At 38.2% G+C, this 19,047-nt stretch overlaps 2 protein-coding genes across 4 annotated transcripts in view; one reads left to right on the plus strand and one right to left on the minus strand.

Moving 5' to 3' along the window:
• CFAP95 (cilia and flagella associated protein 95) overlaps positions 1 to 12,370 on the plus strand; it is an 85,957-nt gene extending 73,587 nt beyond the window's left edge. For 2 of the 3 annotated variants that reach the window (XM_050760924.1, XM_050760925.1), the window contains one exon: positions 12,097 to 12,370. In XM_050760924.1, coding sequence (XP_050616881.1) covers positions 12,097 to 12,279 — 183 coding nt within the window. In that variant the 3' untranslated portion in view covers positions 12,280 to 12,370. The remainder of the gene's footprint in view (positions 1 to 12,096) is intronic. The other variant, XR_007719735.1, reaches the window with a different exon arrangement.
• PTAR1 (protein prenyltransferase alpha subunit repeat containing 1) overlaps positions 1 to 19,047 on the minus strand; it is a 424,325-nt gene that overhangs the window by 191,304 nt on the left and 213,974 nt on the right. The gene's annotated exons all lie outside the window — the stretch shown is intronic.

Genomic DNA, 19,047 nt, shown 5'->3' on the forward strand with positions numbered 1-19,047 from the left:
TGGCTTACTGAAAGACAGAAAGAGCTGGGACAGAAAGAGAATCCAGAACAGGGTGAGGATTCTATAGAAAGCCTCACTTGTCTGAATTACATTAGCTTTCAAATCCCAGTTATTTTAAGGCCCTCTCTTTGTATCTTTACTTCATTCCATGTCCCTATTGTCTTTCCCATTTTCATTTTAGCATAGACGGTCTCTTTCTTTTTCTTTCTCCTCCTCCTCTCCGTTCTCCTCTTTTTCTTCTGTTATTTTAAAAAATAGTATCATGGAAAATTGTTCAAGTTAATCTGGCTACATAGAAAAATCAAGTATAAAAGCCTTGTATTCTAAAGTGTGGTTTTTCCAAACTTGTACCTGGAAAATTAAGGCTGAAATTTAACTAAGTTCCAGGCTTAAAATATATCTTTAGTACTTTCATTTTAGTACTATGTTATTTGTACTTCATCTGACTGTATCCACGATTTAATTTTCTTTGTCTTGTTAATTTTCTGACTCAATATTGACTAACAAACGAATAATTGCCATTTGCTTATTTATCTTATCGTGTGCTATTGACTGACATGAAATAAGTGAGAGTTTTAGAATCCTCCGCAAATGAGGTAGTGGTAGGGGGTAGAATTGGAGAACAGGGAAGGGTCTTATAATCCATGCCAGAGTGTTCCATAATGCTGCTTCTAGTTAACCATGGAAACAGGCTTCTTTGACTTGGGTTCAGAAGGATATGGTTGCCTTTCTAACCTAAATATCTTGCCTGAAAGATCTCAACATATGTCATACATATGTGTGTTGACTTTATATTTATACTTGAAGGATTGGTTTTATATAGTTTTATAAACAAACAGTTCTGGTTCTGAGCCTTATGTCATTCTGCCAGGTCTAAGAACCACATTTCCTAGGCCCCAGCTTCAACCTTAGGATCTGCTGGTTGTTGCTCATATAACTCCATAGAACTTCCATAGATTCCCGAGTTGACTGGGATACAATAGAATTTGCCTTATTGAATAAAATATACAGTTGCTGGTAGATGAGTAGAAGAAAGGAAGGAATGAAGCAAGGAAGCCAGGAAACAAGGAAAGGATGGAGGACAAAAGAAATAAAGGGAGGAAGAGAGTAATGAAGTAACACTTATTGTCTACCATGTTCCAGACACTGGCTTAGTATTAGCTAACTTACATGTATTAGCTCACTTAGTCCTCACAATTGCCCCAGAATATCAACCTATTAGAATTATATATTGAGGAATCTATGCCCCACAGAGGTTAAGTATGAGTAATAACACACCGTATAAGTGTTCAAAGTGAACTTGGGTCTGATTCCAAGTGCCATATTTGTAGCTGCTTTGCAAAACACGACTCAAAATTTATATATGCCAACCTTTTTAGGCCTTGGTCTCCTTACTTTAAGACTAGGGTTAGATGACCAGGAATGGTGGATCACACCTGTATCCCCAGTACTTTGGGAGGCTGAGGTGGGTGGATCATTTGAGCTCAGGAGTTCCAGGCCAGCCTGGCCAATATGGTGAAACCCCATCTCTACTAAATATACAAAAGATTAGCCGGGTATGGTGGCAGTGAGCCTAGATTGCACCACTGCATTCCAACCTGGGTGACAGAGTGAAACTCTGCCTCAAAAAAAAAAAAAAAAGACTAGGGTTAGACAGTATGATGGTTAATTTTCTGTGTTAACTAGGTTATTTGCCCTGTTGTTTAGTCAAATACTTGTCTAGATGTTGTCCTGGAGGTCTTTTGTAAATGTGATTAACATTTACAATCAGTTAACTTTTAGTAAAGATTATTCCAAATAATGTAAGTGGGCCTCATGGAATCAGTTTATAGCCTTAAGTGCAAAACACTAAGGTTTTCTGAGAAAAAGGAATTCAGTCTCAAGATTGTAACATAGAAATCTTGCCTGAGTTACTTGCCTCCACAATCATGTGAGCCAATTCCTTAAAATCAATCTCTCTCTCTCTCTCTCTCTCTCTCTCTATCTATCTATCTGTGTGTATGTGTGTGTGTGAGAGAGTATTCTATTGATTCTGTTTTTCTGGAGATCCTTGACTGATACAGACATAATGATCTTTCCAAACTCTCTGGCTCTCAAATTCTATTATTTGATTTGATTTGATTCTATCTCAATGATCTTATCCCATTGAAATAGTCATTTATTTATGACCAAGTATCCTTTTGGTAGACATTTATTTCAAACTTGGTTGAAAATTGTTAATTATACTTAACTATAAATTAATTAATTATTTTAACTTCCTGCTCATCTTGTGTATCACCAACAGTAGAGAAATTGTGGGGTCTTAATTCTCAGTTCTTTTAGTAGAGAGATACCCTATTTCTCCAGAAACTTAACTTTTGCCTTATATTGCCTTCTGAAGTTATTTATTAATTTTTTTGAGACAGAGTCTTGCTCTGTCACCCAGGCTGGAGTGCAGTGGCATGATCTCAGCTCGCTGCAACCTCTACCTCCCAGGCTCAAGTGATCCTCTTGCCTCAGCCTCTGAAAGTGCTGGGATTACAGGCATGAGCTGCTGCGCCTGGCCTGGTCTAACATTTATTTCTAAGTTAGGCCATAAAGCTAAGTTCTGCTTCAGAGAACCTGGAATTATGAGATATTTTATTTTCTTCTTTTTGATTATCTTCAATTTCTACAGTGAACATATATGACTTTTGTTCATATATGTATGGAGAAATAAAGTTTTAAAGATTGAGAAGCCTAGGCCTCAAATTGATATACAGCCCATTAATTCATTCCATTATAAAACAGTGGCAGAGGTAAATGTCCTCACATAATATAGACAGAAGAATAAGAAAAATCATGTTTGTGTTTTATATGATTGAAGTGATAGAACCAATCAATTTTGTGCATTAGAAAGTAACAAATATATCAATAACTAATGTTTAATTGTGTATCGCTTAGTTTTTGATGCTGGCCATAACTAAAATTTATGTGATATTAATCTTTAAAAGTCAATTTATTTGTGAAGTGTTCATTTACATAGATCTTCATTTTTTTTTTTTTGTAGTGATACCTTACTATGTTGACTGGATTCATTAGTGGTAAAGAAATTTGTATTTCTATCCACAGCCTAAATTTCTTTGTACTTTCCATGACTATTTCCCTGTAGCTAAGAGTCTCATGCTCTATTAATACCTGTTTGTTACAAATGCTTCTCTCTCCTGAAACTGTATCAAATAAATGGTAGTAAATATTTCTTAAATACATAAGAATATATCCCACTAGTTACATATTTATTTAGCTACATTTACCAATCATTCTTATGTTCGTGATACAATCATTGGAGGAAAAAATATCCAATAGAAATAAAATTTGGTCAGGTGTGGTGACTCACACCTGTCATCCCAATGCTTTGGGAGGCTTGAGATGGGAAAATGGTTTGAGGCCAAGAGTTCAAACCTGCAATGAGCTATCATCGCACCACTGCACTCCAGGTTGGGTGACAAAGCGAAACTCTGTCTCTGAAAAAAAATTTTGAAAAAGTAAGAGAAATAAAATGTTTGAAATTTAGTGAAGGAAATGAATGATGGAATCTGCCTGAGATACCCATCCCCCATTGGTCCCCAGGGTAGATGAGGTAGGTTTGACTGTAGGGTAATTCTTTTTTTCCTCCCACCATTCTGCACGTGTGCTTACAAGACAATCTATTGGAGAAAGGCAGGTCTTCAGTCAAGTGCGTGTAATTGGTAAAGACTTTTATACATGATGTGTGCTGGAAATAATGAAACAAAATATCACAACAATTTACTTTTATATCTATTTTCATTCCATCCAATGTGACATTCACATAAATAAGCTTACTAACTCAAATATCATTTTAAGGGTAAATGGAATACTCAAAATGAGCATCCTTATAGGCATACTAGAGAAGAATGGTCTTTGCTGTACCAGTGCCAGCGCTAATAGCTATCCGCAAGGTTAGTTTGCACTGACTAATTTGGCCAGGAAACATAACTCATTATGCATTTTTATGAACGATCTGGATGAAGGAATTGAGACTGTGCTTCCAAATTATCTTGTAATATTATATTAGGCAGAGTTACTATGTTCCAGAAGGCAGTCCTAAAACTGAAAATGACCTTGAAAAATAAAACTATCAGAAATGAAAGGTCCTAAAGAAAAAGGATGAAATCCTATATGAATGAGTAGAACCAAGGAATAACCTACCAGAAGATTGGAAAAAAATTGGCTAAGGACTGGCTGTACAGTTGACTAAGAAGTAGCAGTATCATTTTATTCCGAAAAAAGGTGCAGGAGATAATGGTATTTAGAGTAAGGATAGAGCACACAAGGGGCAATGGGGGTGGAGGTGGAGTGGATACCGGGACAGCCCATCGTTTAAGATAAATTAGGCTGGGCGTGGTGGCTCACGCCTGTAATCCCAACACTTTGGGAGGCTGAGGCGGGTGGACCACCTGAAGTCAGGAGTTCAAGACCAGCCTCAACAGGGAGAAACCCCATCTCTACTAAAAATACAAAATTAGCCAGGCGTGGTGGTGCATGCCTGTAATCCCAGCTACTCGGGAGACTGAGGCAGGAGAATTGCTTGAACCTGGGAGGCGGACGTTGCGGTGAGCCAAGATCGTGCCATTGCACTCCAGCCTGGGCAACAAGAACTCTGTCTCAAAAACAAAGAAAAAAAAAATGATCCATTAATGCATTTTACTGATGTAAGTGGTAAAACCATGAGGGAAGGTGGGTTGGGGGAACCACTCACTAAGAGGACCCTCCTTTAACATCCTAACCTGCCTTGCCATGATCTGTGAAAGAAAAAAGAGAAGGAAGAGAACAATAAGAAAAGAAAGAAGAATGCTTTCTTAACCAATTTTCTGAAGGCCAGTTTTCCCCTATGGTGATTCTTTTGCTGCAACTCCAGTGCTTCCTGTTTTAGCAGGACCTGTTTTGCCTACAGCATTCCTTTCGCTGATGATCTTTCTTTTCCTCCTTCTACCAGCATGTTTTATGGGACTCCCTCAACCCTTCACTGAAAATGCACCCTCAAGGGTGGCTAGAGGTTAATTGATATTGTTGTGTTTTGTCAGGTGCTACTCTGGGTTAGGCTTCTTTGGAGCTTAGCAATTGCTGGTTACCACCACATTCTTCAGCCTCCCTCCCTCTTCAGAGCCTATGACATTGCAACACTCTCTCCTTATCTCTCCTTCTCTGTCCTTCATGGCTTCTTTACGGACCCAATCATGGGCATCCAATCATTTGGGCCCCAGATCCCTGCACCTCTCATTTTACGCAATCTCAGCGAATTCATCCATTGCCATGTCTCTGTACCTGTCATCATTGGGTGGGGGTTGGGGGGTAACTTTTAATTGTTGTATAATTTTCAAACTTACAGGAAAGTTTCAAAAATTGCACAAGGAGCTTCCATATATTCTTTGCAGAGTTGATAGCTGTTTACCATATGAAGGTAGGCTGGAGACATCGTGCCCTTTTGCTCCTAAACAGTTCAATGTGCATCTCCTAAAAATAAGGACGAGTAGCTGTGGTACAGTTTTCAATTTCAGGAAAATTGATACAGTGCCATTATATAACTCACAGTCCATGTTAAATATCATCCATGGTCCCGATAATGTTCTTTATAGCTATTTTTTCCCTGCCAGTGATCACTGCTGTGCATAGGGCACTGACTTCTCTCCAGGCCATCTGTCCCACAGCACTACCTTCCAAAGAAACATTTTTTACTGATGTCATCTTAAATTAAAAATGTCTAAAATGTGACTCATCATTTCCCCCTAAAACAAATCATCCCCACCCCCATGTCTTTCTAATTCTTTTCAGTGTTATTACAACTCTCCCAGCCTTCCAGGCTTGAAGCTATGAATCATTTTTGGTTCTTTATTCCCAGTTAGTTGTGTAAATCCTTTACGTTCTTCCTGTGAAATGACTCTTTCATTCTCATTCTGCATCAGCCTTTGTGCACTAATGCCCACCCATTCCACACATTAGACAAATTCTTCTAGTTACCCTCATCTACCTGAAGAACTCAGAAAAAGCTTGCAATGCTTGTCCTTCCTTAAGTAAACTCTGTCACAACTCTGTGTGTGTAGCACCGAATAGTGACCTAGCCAACAGCAACATATAGTAATTCACAAATCTATTTCAATACACACTTTCTTCCCATTCCCACTAAATAAGTGTTGAAGAGAGATTTACTAATTATGTTAGGGTGTGGAAAACATAACTGTCTGTAACTCACATATGCAGAGGAAATTTATCTAACTGATAATTGACCTTCTTCTGGAGCCCACCACCAGTGGGAAAACATAAACTCTTCAATCCATTTAATGCTTAGTCTGATTCCATAATTTAAATAGTTCTGCTTTCTATAGAAAGTGTTTAATCCCTCCTGAAGAAAACGCTCACCTTCTCAGAGATCCTCTCTCTCCCATCCTGTGTGTGCAGAGAAGAGCTAACACAGCAGAACTGAGACTACTATCCTTTCAAAGCCTACTTAGAATGTTGGCCCTTGATTGGCATCTAGAAACTTGGCTTTCAGGGTAAGAATGACCCATTGTGGCTAAAATGTCTGTGCAAAAATATGGTTTATGCTGAACACCTGTTTCCTTCTGGGAATCTGAAATTTTGGGACATGCTAGGCAGAGGCTGCCTACATGACCCAGCTCCCAGTAAAAACTTTGGGCACTGAGTCTGCAATTAGCTTTCCCAGCAGACAGCATGGCACAACTCACTGTTGGGGGATTTACACTCATCCTGTGTGACTCCACTGGGAGAGGACTCTTGGAAATTTGCACCTGGCTTCCTGTGGATGTCAGCCCATAGCCTTTGCTGATTTTGCTTTGTGTCATTTTTATGTAATAAATCATAACCATGAGTGCAACTATACAGGTGGTCCCTGACTTACAATCGTTCAACTTACACTTTTTTGACTTTATGATGCGTTTATTGGTATTAAATGCATTTCACCTTATGATTTTTTTTTACTTAGATGGGTTTATTAAGATATAACTGCATTGCAAGTTTAGGAGTGTCTGTATATAGGTGTGTGTGCATATACACACACAACTGTGAGTACTCCGAGATCATCATACCTGAGGTGGTCTTGGGGACCCCAATACACCATACTCTTTTCTCCCTGAAAAGAGGAGAAAAATATATTTTCCAAAATTGGTCACAACATGTGCTCCTCTCCCACATGCTCTTACAATGTGATTTTGACACTCCTCCAACTGAGAAGCAGAGTCTAAATTACCCCCTCAGAGAGAATTGTGGTGAACTGTGACTATGGTGGCATGGATGCTATGTGACTTTCAAGGCTAGGTGATAAAGAGCAATACACCTTCCTCTTGTTTCACTTTGTGGGATGCTCATTCTCAGGAGCCAGTCACTGTGCTGTGAGGAAGCCAGGCAGAGGACCCATGCAGCTGTTCCAACCAATAGCCCCAGCCAAGGTCCCAGCAGCCAGCCAGCATCGGTGACCAAAAGGAATGAGATGTGTACAACCTCTACCCTCAACTCACTTCCAACTTTCATGTCTTCTATGAATCTGTCTTCTTTCTATGAATCAGCTGAGACCCTGAACATTGCAGAGCAGAGGGCTGCCTTTGCCATATCCTGTCCAAATTCCTGACCCAAAGAATCTGGAGGCATAGTGAAATGGCTATTGTTTTACACTAGTATGAACAGAGTGGGTTGTTTGCAGCAACAAGAATGCAGCTTTCCCTACAATGGCATCCAGATACATGGAGAGAAGGATGTGACTTAGCGTCCTGATGCCAGAAGGGAGGAGTAGGGTTTTACATGTGGTATTTTCTGCCTGTTCTGTTCTCTGAGGTGATATCCCTAGTCTACCTGGTTGCTCTTTTCTTTGCTGGCATTAGTGGCCAAACTTTATGGACATTGTAACTGGCAGTCTTTTTCTCTCTATCCCTGGGCTTGGTTGGGATGACTCAGCCTCATTTCCATTCCCATAGACACTGTACACCCCACAGACACCTTCTGTGACTCTTACGCAGCCCCAGCTCCAGTGGTCGGCTCTGTAGCCCCTGTTAGTATCCTCCTCTGCAGACTTGCAGCTACCTTAGGATCTCATCCATGCCACAGGAAAACAAAAGTGGCTCAGGATTGATGAATCTTAGTGGTTCCCTCTACCTGACCATGCTAGTGAAAGGAAAGGGCCATCTGAGAGTTGATCTATTTCAAGAGTTTCCAACAGAAATGGGGACAAGGAAGCTCCTGTGTGTTTTTTGCCATCATTCTCATTTGTCTAGTGTACCATTCACTATTCAGGTCAAAGGGACTTTGCCTGATTAAAGCCCAGGGATGGGAAAATTGGGACATAATGTGGGCTCGTTCTGCTCTCCTTTCCCCTTTGTTTTTTAATTCTCACAATTCCCTAGATAGGTTCTTCCTTATCTTCCTTCTCTTCATTTCAGCTCTTCTCTAAGCTTTCATAGCAAAGGATATTTTCTCTACCCATTTGGAGAACTCTATAATCTCCCAGGTTTGATCATTGACATTCTAAAGTCCTCAAAACTGTGAGTTGGATTACAAGGATATTGTCTTGCTGAAAAATCCTACTAGGTATGTTAGAAGCTGGTAAGATTTTGCTCTTTGGTTGGTGTTTTTCTGAAACAAAGTACGAATGAGTGGTTATATACATGGAAAGAGGAAAACACATGAATAATTTTCCACTTATTACCCCCTTTATTGGCTTGAGTGGTATACCAAACAACTTTATTGTCCAGGGTTCCCATGATATCAGTTTTGCCTTGGTTGTGAGCTGCAATCAGTATTAAGGTTTTTTGAGGTTGTTCTTGGTGTACCTTTTTTTTTCTATTCTGTTCCATGCTTTTCGTATTAAACTTTGAAAAACATACTTGCTCTGCTTTCTTAGAATAATTATACCCTCTAGGTTTCTAGCAAGTTGTTCTAATTTTTGAATGCCTGCCTTGTTTTCCTATTTCATGTTTGCATGTTTCTGATTCCTAGTTGTATGTTTTGTCACAAATTTCCTGTTTTCCTTCACTCCTACTTTTCATATATGCCCTGCTCCCTGGGTTTTGACCCATTTATTTGCTCTGATTCCAAATACCTTGGTGTTCCAATATTGTAGATTATTCAGGTGTATGTTAGGATGCTTTTAATAAAATGTACAAAATCCAGCTCAAACTGGGTCAGACTATAAAAGCAACTTACTGGCTTCCATGTTCTAAAAAGTCAGACTTCAGGAAAGGATTGATATAGTAATGCTATTGTGTTTCTTACTGACTATCAGATGTGAGTTTTATGGTGTTGGTTTCATGCTAGATTGGTTGTAGGAGAGCTGCAAACAGCACCCTGGGATAGATGCTTCTTCATTTATGTCCAATTGTGGAAGAGAACTTCTTTCACATAAACCATTGAACAGAAGTCTTGGGCTTTAATCTATTTGGACCAATTTAAGTCACATGCCTAAAACTGAACCTATCACTGTCATTGAGAATGAGATGCCACTGTTCTGATTGTCTTTAGCCAATTAGATTCTGCTGCTAGACCCGGGACTGGGATCAATCCTACTCAAAGCGCATCCCTGCTACACCCTGGGAAATGGGAGAAGTGGACTCAGGGGCGAGTTGGAGCCAGCTCTTAATGGTTGGCATGAGCTAACTATGCTCACCTCTTCTTCGGTGTTCACTGACCTCACTCTGGTAACTTGAAGTTAGCCTTAGTGGGAGTATTTATGCCACAGAAATTGGCAAATATTACAATTTTAATTTTTTAGAGCTGGTTTACCAACACAGCACTGAGAATAAGAGGAACCCAATGTAACTAACATGGATTAACAGGCAACAGTCTCTTAACTAGTTTTTCTAATGTCAGAATTCCTACTTCCAATGCATTCTTTTTTTTTTTTTTCTTTTGAGACAGGGTCTTGCTCTGTTGCCCAGGCTGGAGAGGAGTGGCACGATCATGGCTCACTGCAGTCTCAGCTTCCTAGGCCTAAGTGATCCTCACACCTCAGCATTCCGAGTAGTTGGGACTACAAGAACATGTCATTATGCCCAGCTAATTTTATATTTTATAGAGACATGGTCTCACTGTGTTGCCCAGGCTGGTCTCAAACCCCTGGCCTCAAGTGATCCTCACACCTTGGCCTTCCAAAGTGTTGGGATTACAGGAGTGAGCCACTGTGCCTGGTCCATTCTTTTTTTAATAACAGCTTCACTGAAATATAATTTCACGTACTATAACACTCACCCTTTTAAAGTGTATAATTCAGTGATTTTTTAGTATATTTATGGCATTGTACAATCATCACCACAATCAATTTCACATTTTTGTACCGCAGGAAACTCAATACCTATTAACAGTCACTCCCCATTCCTTCCCATCATGCCATTCCCTGGCAATCACCAGTCTACTTTTCTGTCTCTGTGAATTTGCTTGCTCTACACCCTTAATACAAGAGATTGTACAATATGTGGTTTTGCTTCTTAGCATAATGTTTTCTTTCAATTCTGTAGCATGTATCAGTATTTTATTCCTTTTGTTGACAAATAATATTTCATTGTATGTCTAGACTACGTTTGTTTATTCATGTAATTGATGACATTTGAATGATTGAGATCCAATTCTAATCACAGTTCCAGAATCCAGTTTTTTCCTCCTCTAGTCTTTAGTTCTTCTGCTACCAGAATCACTTTCCTAGAACAGCACGTTTCATCTTGTCACTCACCTCATAAAAATCCTTCTCTCTGCCTATGAAATACTAAAGGAGCACATAGATACTGTATTTGAAGTTCTCTTCAGTTTGACTGCAGCAGGGATGGGAATGAGAAGATCTCACCTGCCTTCGAGGGGACATTTTGGGCCAGTGATGCTCAAATCTCATTTAAAAGACCTCTATTTGACCTACCCACCAAGCAACCAACCATAACACCTGAAGAAATAGCCCGAATGACAAAAGCAAAAGCCCAAACTACATAGAACAGTGACACAGATATTATATAGCTCTACAATTTTATAGTTTATATTTATTTTCATCTCTTAATTGATAAAGGTTTTGTTAGGGTTCTGGAGGGATAATGAGTTTTATAGTCAGATAGATCTAATTTGTAGTCCTGGCTCAGTCATTTATTCTGACTTTCTTTAAATTCTCTCCTGAAATTTTAAGCAAATCATCATTTCTGTGTGTAAAGTGGGTGTAATAATTCATACCTTAGAGCCCAGTTACGGATTAAAAAATACAAACACTCAAATACTTGTGCCTAACCCATAAAAGGCACTCAATAAATACATGGACACTATTAAGGTTGAACATATGATTACATTTTTCAATTATTTTTGACAAAACCAATCTAAGATTATAACTATTTTGGTGTTCTTTCATTGTTTTATAGCTTTGGTGATTTAATTTCAATAATGTCCTAGTGCTTTAAAATTAGAGCCAATTTAAAGCAGAAATTAGATAATCAGTTAAAAGGCTTTATGTTCCATGCCTGCCATCACCCTTGGTGTAATCGGAAAGAATCAATATTTCCTTTGGGAAATACTCAATGATAATATCTTGTTTTATTACAATGAAGCTTTTCTGAAGTGGCCTAAGTATAAACATCTTAAACACTACACTGGGATATGTTGAGGTAAATTCTTACCGGAATGTATCAGAGCTTGGCATTTATCATTGCCATGGGAAATAAGACTTGATAACAATTATTAAAGATATAACCCAAGATATTATTCTTGGCAATGGTTATAACATATTTTTTGAAAGGTGTTGAATTGTATTAAATTATAATTGTTTTGGTCTTATATATATGATCATAAAACTTAAATTGTTCTTTATACTGTGTATTTGTGGTGTAGAAAAATTTTACATGTGTAGTGACTTTTTAGTTTTATAAACAACCATGAACTATGTTCTTTTTTGGGATTTGAAGTAATTATGAATGCAATAGCCATTTTTAAAATTGAAACATTTGCTATTTGAGAGAACAAATTAATCAATTGTTAAAAATTAACCTTTGATCATAAGAATAATATATAAAAGATAAACTTTTGAAGATTACTTCTTTTTACATATTTCGGTTATTAAATACTATTTCTCTTTTTTTCCCCCCATAGGCTTATCACTGTCGAGATGATTATTCCATAGTCCACAGAAAATGCCGTTCTCAGTTCACGGATCTAAATGGTTCTAAAAGATTTGGCATCAACACTTGGCATGATGAGAGTGGGATTTATGCTAATTCAGATGTAAAATGGAAACTCTATCCCTTGACTGGTGGTCCTATCACGCCCATTTAAAAATAACGTATAGAATCAGCATCTCTGACTAATGAAAAATGGATGTAGCAGTTGCTGATTTTCTATCTTAATAAATGCAATGGAAGTATTAGTATAGTAGATTCCTTTAAGCACAAAGTCTTATTTTCTGGACCAGTGTTTATATCCTTATTTTCATAAGCTACTCTGGTATTTTCCAAATTTCAGTGTGTTTCTTGCTGAGAGTACACTACACATTTCTAGATGGTATTTAGTGAAACATTATTTTATGGATTATGTATTTCTTTTAATAATTATTAGAAAAAACACATAATGGCTGGGCGCGGTGGCTCAAGCCTGTAATCCCAGCACTTTGGGAGGCCGAGACGGGCAGATCACAAGGTTAGGAGATCGAGACCATCCTGGCTAACCCGGTGAAACCCTGTTTCTACTAAAAAATACAAAAAACTAGCCTGGCGAGGTGGCGGGCGCCTATAGTCCCAGCTACTCGGGAGGCTGAGGCAGGAGAATGGCGTGAACCCGAAAGGCGAAGCTTGCAGTGAGCTGAGATCCGGCCACTGCACTCCAGTTTGGGCGACAGAGCGAGACTCCATCTCAAAAATAAATAAATAAATAAAAAATAAAAAACACATAAAACTAACACAATCAAGCTTATGATTGCTTAGGGTATGGCTAATTATAAAAAAAGTAGGCCAACTTAAATTCCACTGAAGACAAAATTTTAAGTGAATAAATATATAGGTTGACATAAAACTTAAATGGTCAAAGTTTAGGCAACACTGGCCCTATAATAATGTTGAGTATGTATGTGATATTTTTTGAGGGGGAAATCAGTACCTATAAATTTTTATTTATCTGTGGTAGCTAGTAGTTTCATTGTGGATTATTTATTTTGCATGACATTTTTCCATATTCAAGTTAAAACCTTTAGAATATATGGATAGCAGAGGTGCAGATAGAATCTTTGTGAAACTCTAGGGGTTTGATGGGAAATCTAGTCATCTAGTGTTAGATTTGGAAGAAATCTTAGCCATTGTTTTGACTTACCCTCACATTGGTCCATGGATGTTTAAGTAACAGAGCAAACAGAGGTCCATGGATGTTTAAGTAGGCTGCTGTATTAGTCAACTGGGTCTACCGTAACAAAATATCATAGACTGGGTGGCTTAAACGACAAAGAAGATAGTAGTCTGCAAGCCAGGAAGAGAGCCCTCACCAGAAACAAAACCCTGCCAGAACCTTGATCTTGGACTTTTCACCCTCCAAAACCATGCAAAAATAAATTTCTGTAAAATAGGAAGGTGAGTCAAAACAATTGCTAAGACTGTTACCTTCTTGCCCTGTTCTTGCATGGTGGGAGGGGGATGGGGGTGGCAGACCTCTTTCACTTCCTCTTCTTGTAAGGCTGTGGTTTTATTTGATTAGACCCCAACTCTTATATCCTCATTTAACCTGAATTACCTCCTAAAGACCCTATCTTCAGATAGCCACATTGGGAGTAAGGGCTTTGACATATAAATTTGGGGAGAACAGAATTCAGTTCACTGCTGTTGCCCAGGGTTATAGGAGTAGCAGATTCTGATGCATCTTTGAGATGCATTTGAAAACTTTTATTTCTTGTGAGACTGTATTTAATTATTTGGTCAACTTGGGCTTCATTTACTTATTTTTCTTTAAAAAATAAATTCATGAACTAGCATTTCTTGATAAATGCTAATTGAACACTGCCTCTAATGCTGGATTCATAAGATATGAAAAAGACTATCAGCTTTTTTATGGGAGAAATGATAATTAATATAGAAAATGTGATATACCAGGTAAGCATGTGCCAGAAGAATTTTACTATAATTTCCCACTGCTTTACAATATGTGTCCATATGCACACAAATATGTATATTATATATGCATAATTATGTATATTACATATACATTAAGTATAATATAGTCTATATAAATGTTAATTCATATGTAGTACTTATTCTAGTAGATATCTACCTAGGATTACCTTTCCTTCCACATACTATACATCCAAGTTTAATCATTCCTAACACTAACATATCTGGGGTAAAGAGCTATTTGAAGTATGCAAATCTGGATGTCAAGCCATTCATCATTTAATAATTTCTTTTTGTGGAGAAGAAGTTTTAATGGCCACATCATTACCTTTGAACACTGCCTAGTGCCTAGAACATAAAATAAGATTCACTTACTTTAGCAGAAATGTTATACTGTCACGATGACTAACATGACATTTTGTATAAACGACTGGGTCTGCTATCAGGGATCACCTTAGAAATCAGTTTGGGTTTGGGTTAGAAGGAGAATGAAATAAGAGATATTGTATTTAAACTAGCCAAGGAAAATGATGCACTGAAATAAAGGTTACTGCAGGAGTTTTCCCCATGAACATAGAGATGGGGACTGGGTCAAGGACTTTGCTTTATAAATATAGAATAGAGAAACCTCAGCTCAACTGGTTTATGTTAGGAATGCATTTGAGATGAGGTAAGAAGTGAGGGTACCAGGCCCAACCCCTAGGATATGACACTGGCAGATCAAGACAAGAGGCAGGGCCAAGCCAGCTCAGTGGTTTGTTTATAAAGGAAAGTCACTCCATGGACACCAGTGCTCCAGAGGTACAGAAAAATTCTGGATTTGTGAAAACGCTAAGAAAAAATGGTGAAGTCTTTTTGTGGGACATAGAATGTAGGTGGCAGGCTGGGAGAGGCCATGGAAGTGCCTGGCACAGCCACTGCCAAGAACAGAACAGCGGGAAAATTCTTTCTTAAAGATGTACGGGGCCGGGCGCGGTGGCTCAAGCCTGTAATCCCAGCACTTTGGGAGGCCGAGACGGGCGGATCACGAGGTCAGGAGATCGAGACCATCCTGGCTAACACGCTGAAACCCCGTCTCTACTAAAAAATACAAAAAACTAGCCGGGCGAAGTAGCGGGCGCCTGTAGTCCCAGCTACTTGGGAGGCTGAGGCAGGAGAATGGCGTGAACCCGGGAGGCGGAGCTTGCAGTGAGCTGAGATCCGGCCACTGCACTCCAGCCTGGGCGACAGAGCATGACTCCGTCTCAAAAAAAAAAAAAAAAAAAAAAAAAAAAAAGATGTACGGATCAGAAGCTAACTTTATTTCAGAGAGAGCAGCAGGGAAGTTTGCAGATAGCTGAAAGCTCACTCCAAATAGCAGAGAACAAGCACGAGGCAGCCATTGTAAACCAAAGCGGAAAATCCAAACAAAACCTAACACAGTAAATTGTTGTTACAAATATTAAGACCATAACTTTAAAAAAAAGTTTAACAGCTTCATTGGGATATGATTCACATACTATACAATTCACTCCGTTAAAGCATATAATTCAATGGTTCTTAGTATATTCACAGAATTCTGCTATTACCACCACAATCAATTTTAGAACATTTTTATCACTCCTGAAAGAAACCCATATCCATTGGCGGTCATTCCGCATTCCCTCCCAACTCCCACAGTCCTAAGCAACCAAGAAACTACTTTCTGCCTCTGCAGATTTACCTAGTTTAGATTTTTTCTGTAAGTAGAATCTTATAATATGTGGTCTTTTGTGACTGGTTTCTTTCACTTTCTATAGGGTTTTCAAGGTTCATCCATATTGTAACATGTATCAGCACTTCATTCCTTTTTGGATGAATAATATTCCATTGTCTAGATATACCACAATTTATCCATTCATTAGTTGATGGACATTTGGGCTTTTTCCACCTATGAACATTCATGTATGAGTTTTTGCATGCATCTCTCTTGGACGTTGTGATGGTTAATACTGAGTGTCAACTTGATTGGATTGAAGGATGCAAAGTATTGTTCCTGGGTGTGTCTGTGAGGGTGTTGCCAAAGGAGATTCACATTCGAGTCAGTGGTCTGGGAGAGCCATACTCACCCTCAATCTGGGTGGGCACCATCTCATCAGCTATCATCACAGCCAGGATAAAAGGCAGAGGAATGTGGAAAGACTAGGCTGGCTTAGTCTTCTGATCTACATCTTTCTCCCATACTGGATGTTTCCTGTCCTCAAATATCAGATTCCAAGTCCTTCAGCTTTGGGATTCTTGGACCTTTGATCACAGACTGAAGGCTGCACTGTTGGCTTCCCTACTTTTGAGGGTTTGGGATTCAGACTGACTTCCTTGCTCCTCAGCTTGCAGACCGCCTATTATGGGACTTCACCTTGTCACCTTGTGATTGTGTGAGTCAATTCTCCTAATAAACTCCCTTTTATATATACATCTATCGTACATCTATCCTATTAGTTCTATCAGTCCAGGGAACCCTGACTAATACAGACGTAGAAGTAGAATTGCTGTGTCATATGGTAACTCTATGTTTAACCTTTTCAGGAACTACCAAACTATTTTCTAAAGTAGCTGCACCATTTTACATTTCTACCAGCAATGTATGAAGGTTACAATTTTTCCATATCCTTGCCAATATTTATTATTTTTCATTGTTTCGATTGAAACCAGTTTGTCAAATGGCAGTTTCACAAAACATGAGTTCTTGAAGAGTAGAGACTGTATCTGCTCATCTGGGGGTTACCAATGTCTAATACACAGTGAGCACTCAGAAATGCTGAAGGGTTGGTATCAATATGTTTGTCATAATCATATATTAATATGAGTGAATGCTTGGGTAATTGATAAAAATTCAATCTGTATGATCGGGATGACCTTGTTTAAAAATATTCTGATATTTAGCACATTTGTCCTACTAAGGGCTTCAATGGTAATCTTGTGAAATTGGAGGAGTTGGCAAAATTGGCCTAAGAAAGTGTTATGTTCTGTATGGAAAACCTGAGTTTGCCAGCGTATCCATAGAACTGACTAAAATCCTCCTTAAAGTAATGATTGCTGGCCAACCAGAGCACCTATCAGAACAAACCCTGCATATTCGAATACTAAAGACCCTGAGAAATTCTGTAGAACAGAAAGCAGTTAAACTCTATTTAATCCAGCATTTCCCAGGCTTATTTCATCAAAGAATCATTTCTTCTTGCAGGAGATATCTATAAATATATCCCAAAATATTAGTATTTCATGGAAAACATTAGAGAAAACATTAATCTAAGCAATTTCTAAATAAGGATGAAAGACAAAATAAGTATTTGTTGAGTGGCTACTAAGTACCGCATACATAGGTGAAGTAGATTTTATAAAATCCCAGTTCTACTGATAAGAAAAAAAATTCTAAATACCTCTTTCAGTAACAGATTTAGACAGAACCCCAACTTCATGATGATGAAATACAGTATAAATTTATCTTAACAGTTATTGTGATTGGCATGTACATATTCTATACTCTCTTCCTTATCTTTCTAACAAAGAGGAATGGCTAACTCCCTCTACTTTAAATTCTCAGAGCTACTTATGTTACATTTTCCTGTAAGGCTTTCATTAAGTACCAATAGAACTTACGGTCTATAGTTTCACCTATCATTTTAATGTAGACAGAATTGAGTATTTGTAGGTTATAATTATTTTATTCTATAGGGTAAGAGTAGGCTAAAGTCTTTATAAGAGACCTTTTACCATAATAATTAATGTGTTGGATTCACATAGGTGCCTAATAAGTGTTCATTTATGAGAATATAAGATTCTATGCAACAGGTTCTTAATCTCAAGAACTATCAGGAAAAATTTGCGTTTTTATGTAATGTAACAGAAATGTAATTAAACTTAAGTCTATAGAAGTAGGTGGAATCACTAAGTAGGAAAACAAATAAAATGGGATCACCTGAAGCAAAGTTAGAGAGATTTGGAAGAGGAGAAATTTACATTGTAATTGGAAAATGAGGAGAGATAAAGAATGAATTAAAGTGAAAGTATTTTTCAATATTGTATTCTTTGGATGCATTTGATTAACATTTTTATTAAAAATTTATTCAAACTCCCAATAGATTTAATTCAGGCAGTATATTGACAAGATAGTTGATATGACACTAATCATTAACAAGGTGACTAGGCTGTTTTTATGAAACCCAAGAATTGATCACAGAAAAGCCCTTAGTCATGACTTAAAAGAAAAACTGCACAGCATATATAGTGGCTTTTTAAAATTTCAAGTACCTCAAAGAAATATTTCTAAAAACCCAAGCAAATATTGAAATCTGAAACATTTTTTCTATTGAAGCCAACTGAAGAAAATAACATGGGGAAACCAAAAAGTAAAAAGTATTTCTTTTCAAGGTGCCTCTTTCTATACATCGTTTAAAGTCCAGCAGAGTGTACATAAAGTTCTTTTATAAAGCAGGAAGGTAGAAAATGAAGCTGTTGGCATTTCTGGTTTTTATTGAATAACTGCAAGAAAGTGGCTGTGAAGGAAGAGAAAAAAACTCAAGGAAATGGGTAGGTGAAAAACACAATAAGACAATCAAATAAAGAAAATGAAGTGAGTGTGGAGGCAGATTTAATGCCTCGCACTTCAGATAAATCAGGTGGAGAAACTTATAAGATAGCCAAACAGATGGCATATTAAAGAATCCTGGGTTTCTCTGAAGATGGGCTTACCTTAATTGAAGTCCTAGGATAGGGGGAGGAGTTTTTCTGAGTAGAGAACAAGCAGATTGTCTCCCCTCTCAATGATGAGTGAGCAAGTTCTCACGAGATCTGGTTGTTTAAGAGTGTGCAGCATCTCCCCACCCCTTCTGCCTCCTGCTCCAGTCATGTGAGGTGCCAGCTCGCCTTTCGCCTTCTGCTATGATTTTAAGTTTCCTGAGGCCTCCCCAGAAGCCAGGCAGATGCCACCAAGCTT

The sequence above is a fragment of the Macaca thibetana genome, chromosome 15 (genome assembly GCF_024542745.1).
Source record: "Macaca thibetana thibetana isolate TM-01 chromosome 15, ASM2454274v1, whole genome shotgun sequence".
Lineage (NCBI taxonomy): Eukaryota > Metazoa > Chordata > Mammalia > Primates > Cercopithecidae > Macaca > Macaca thibetana.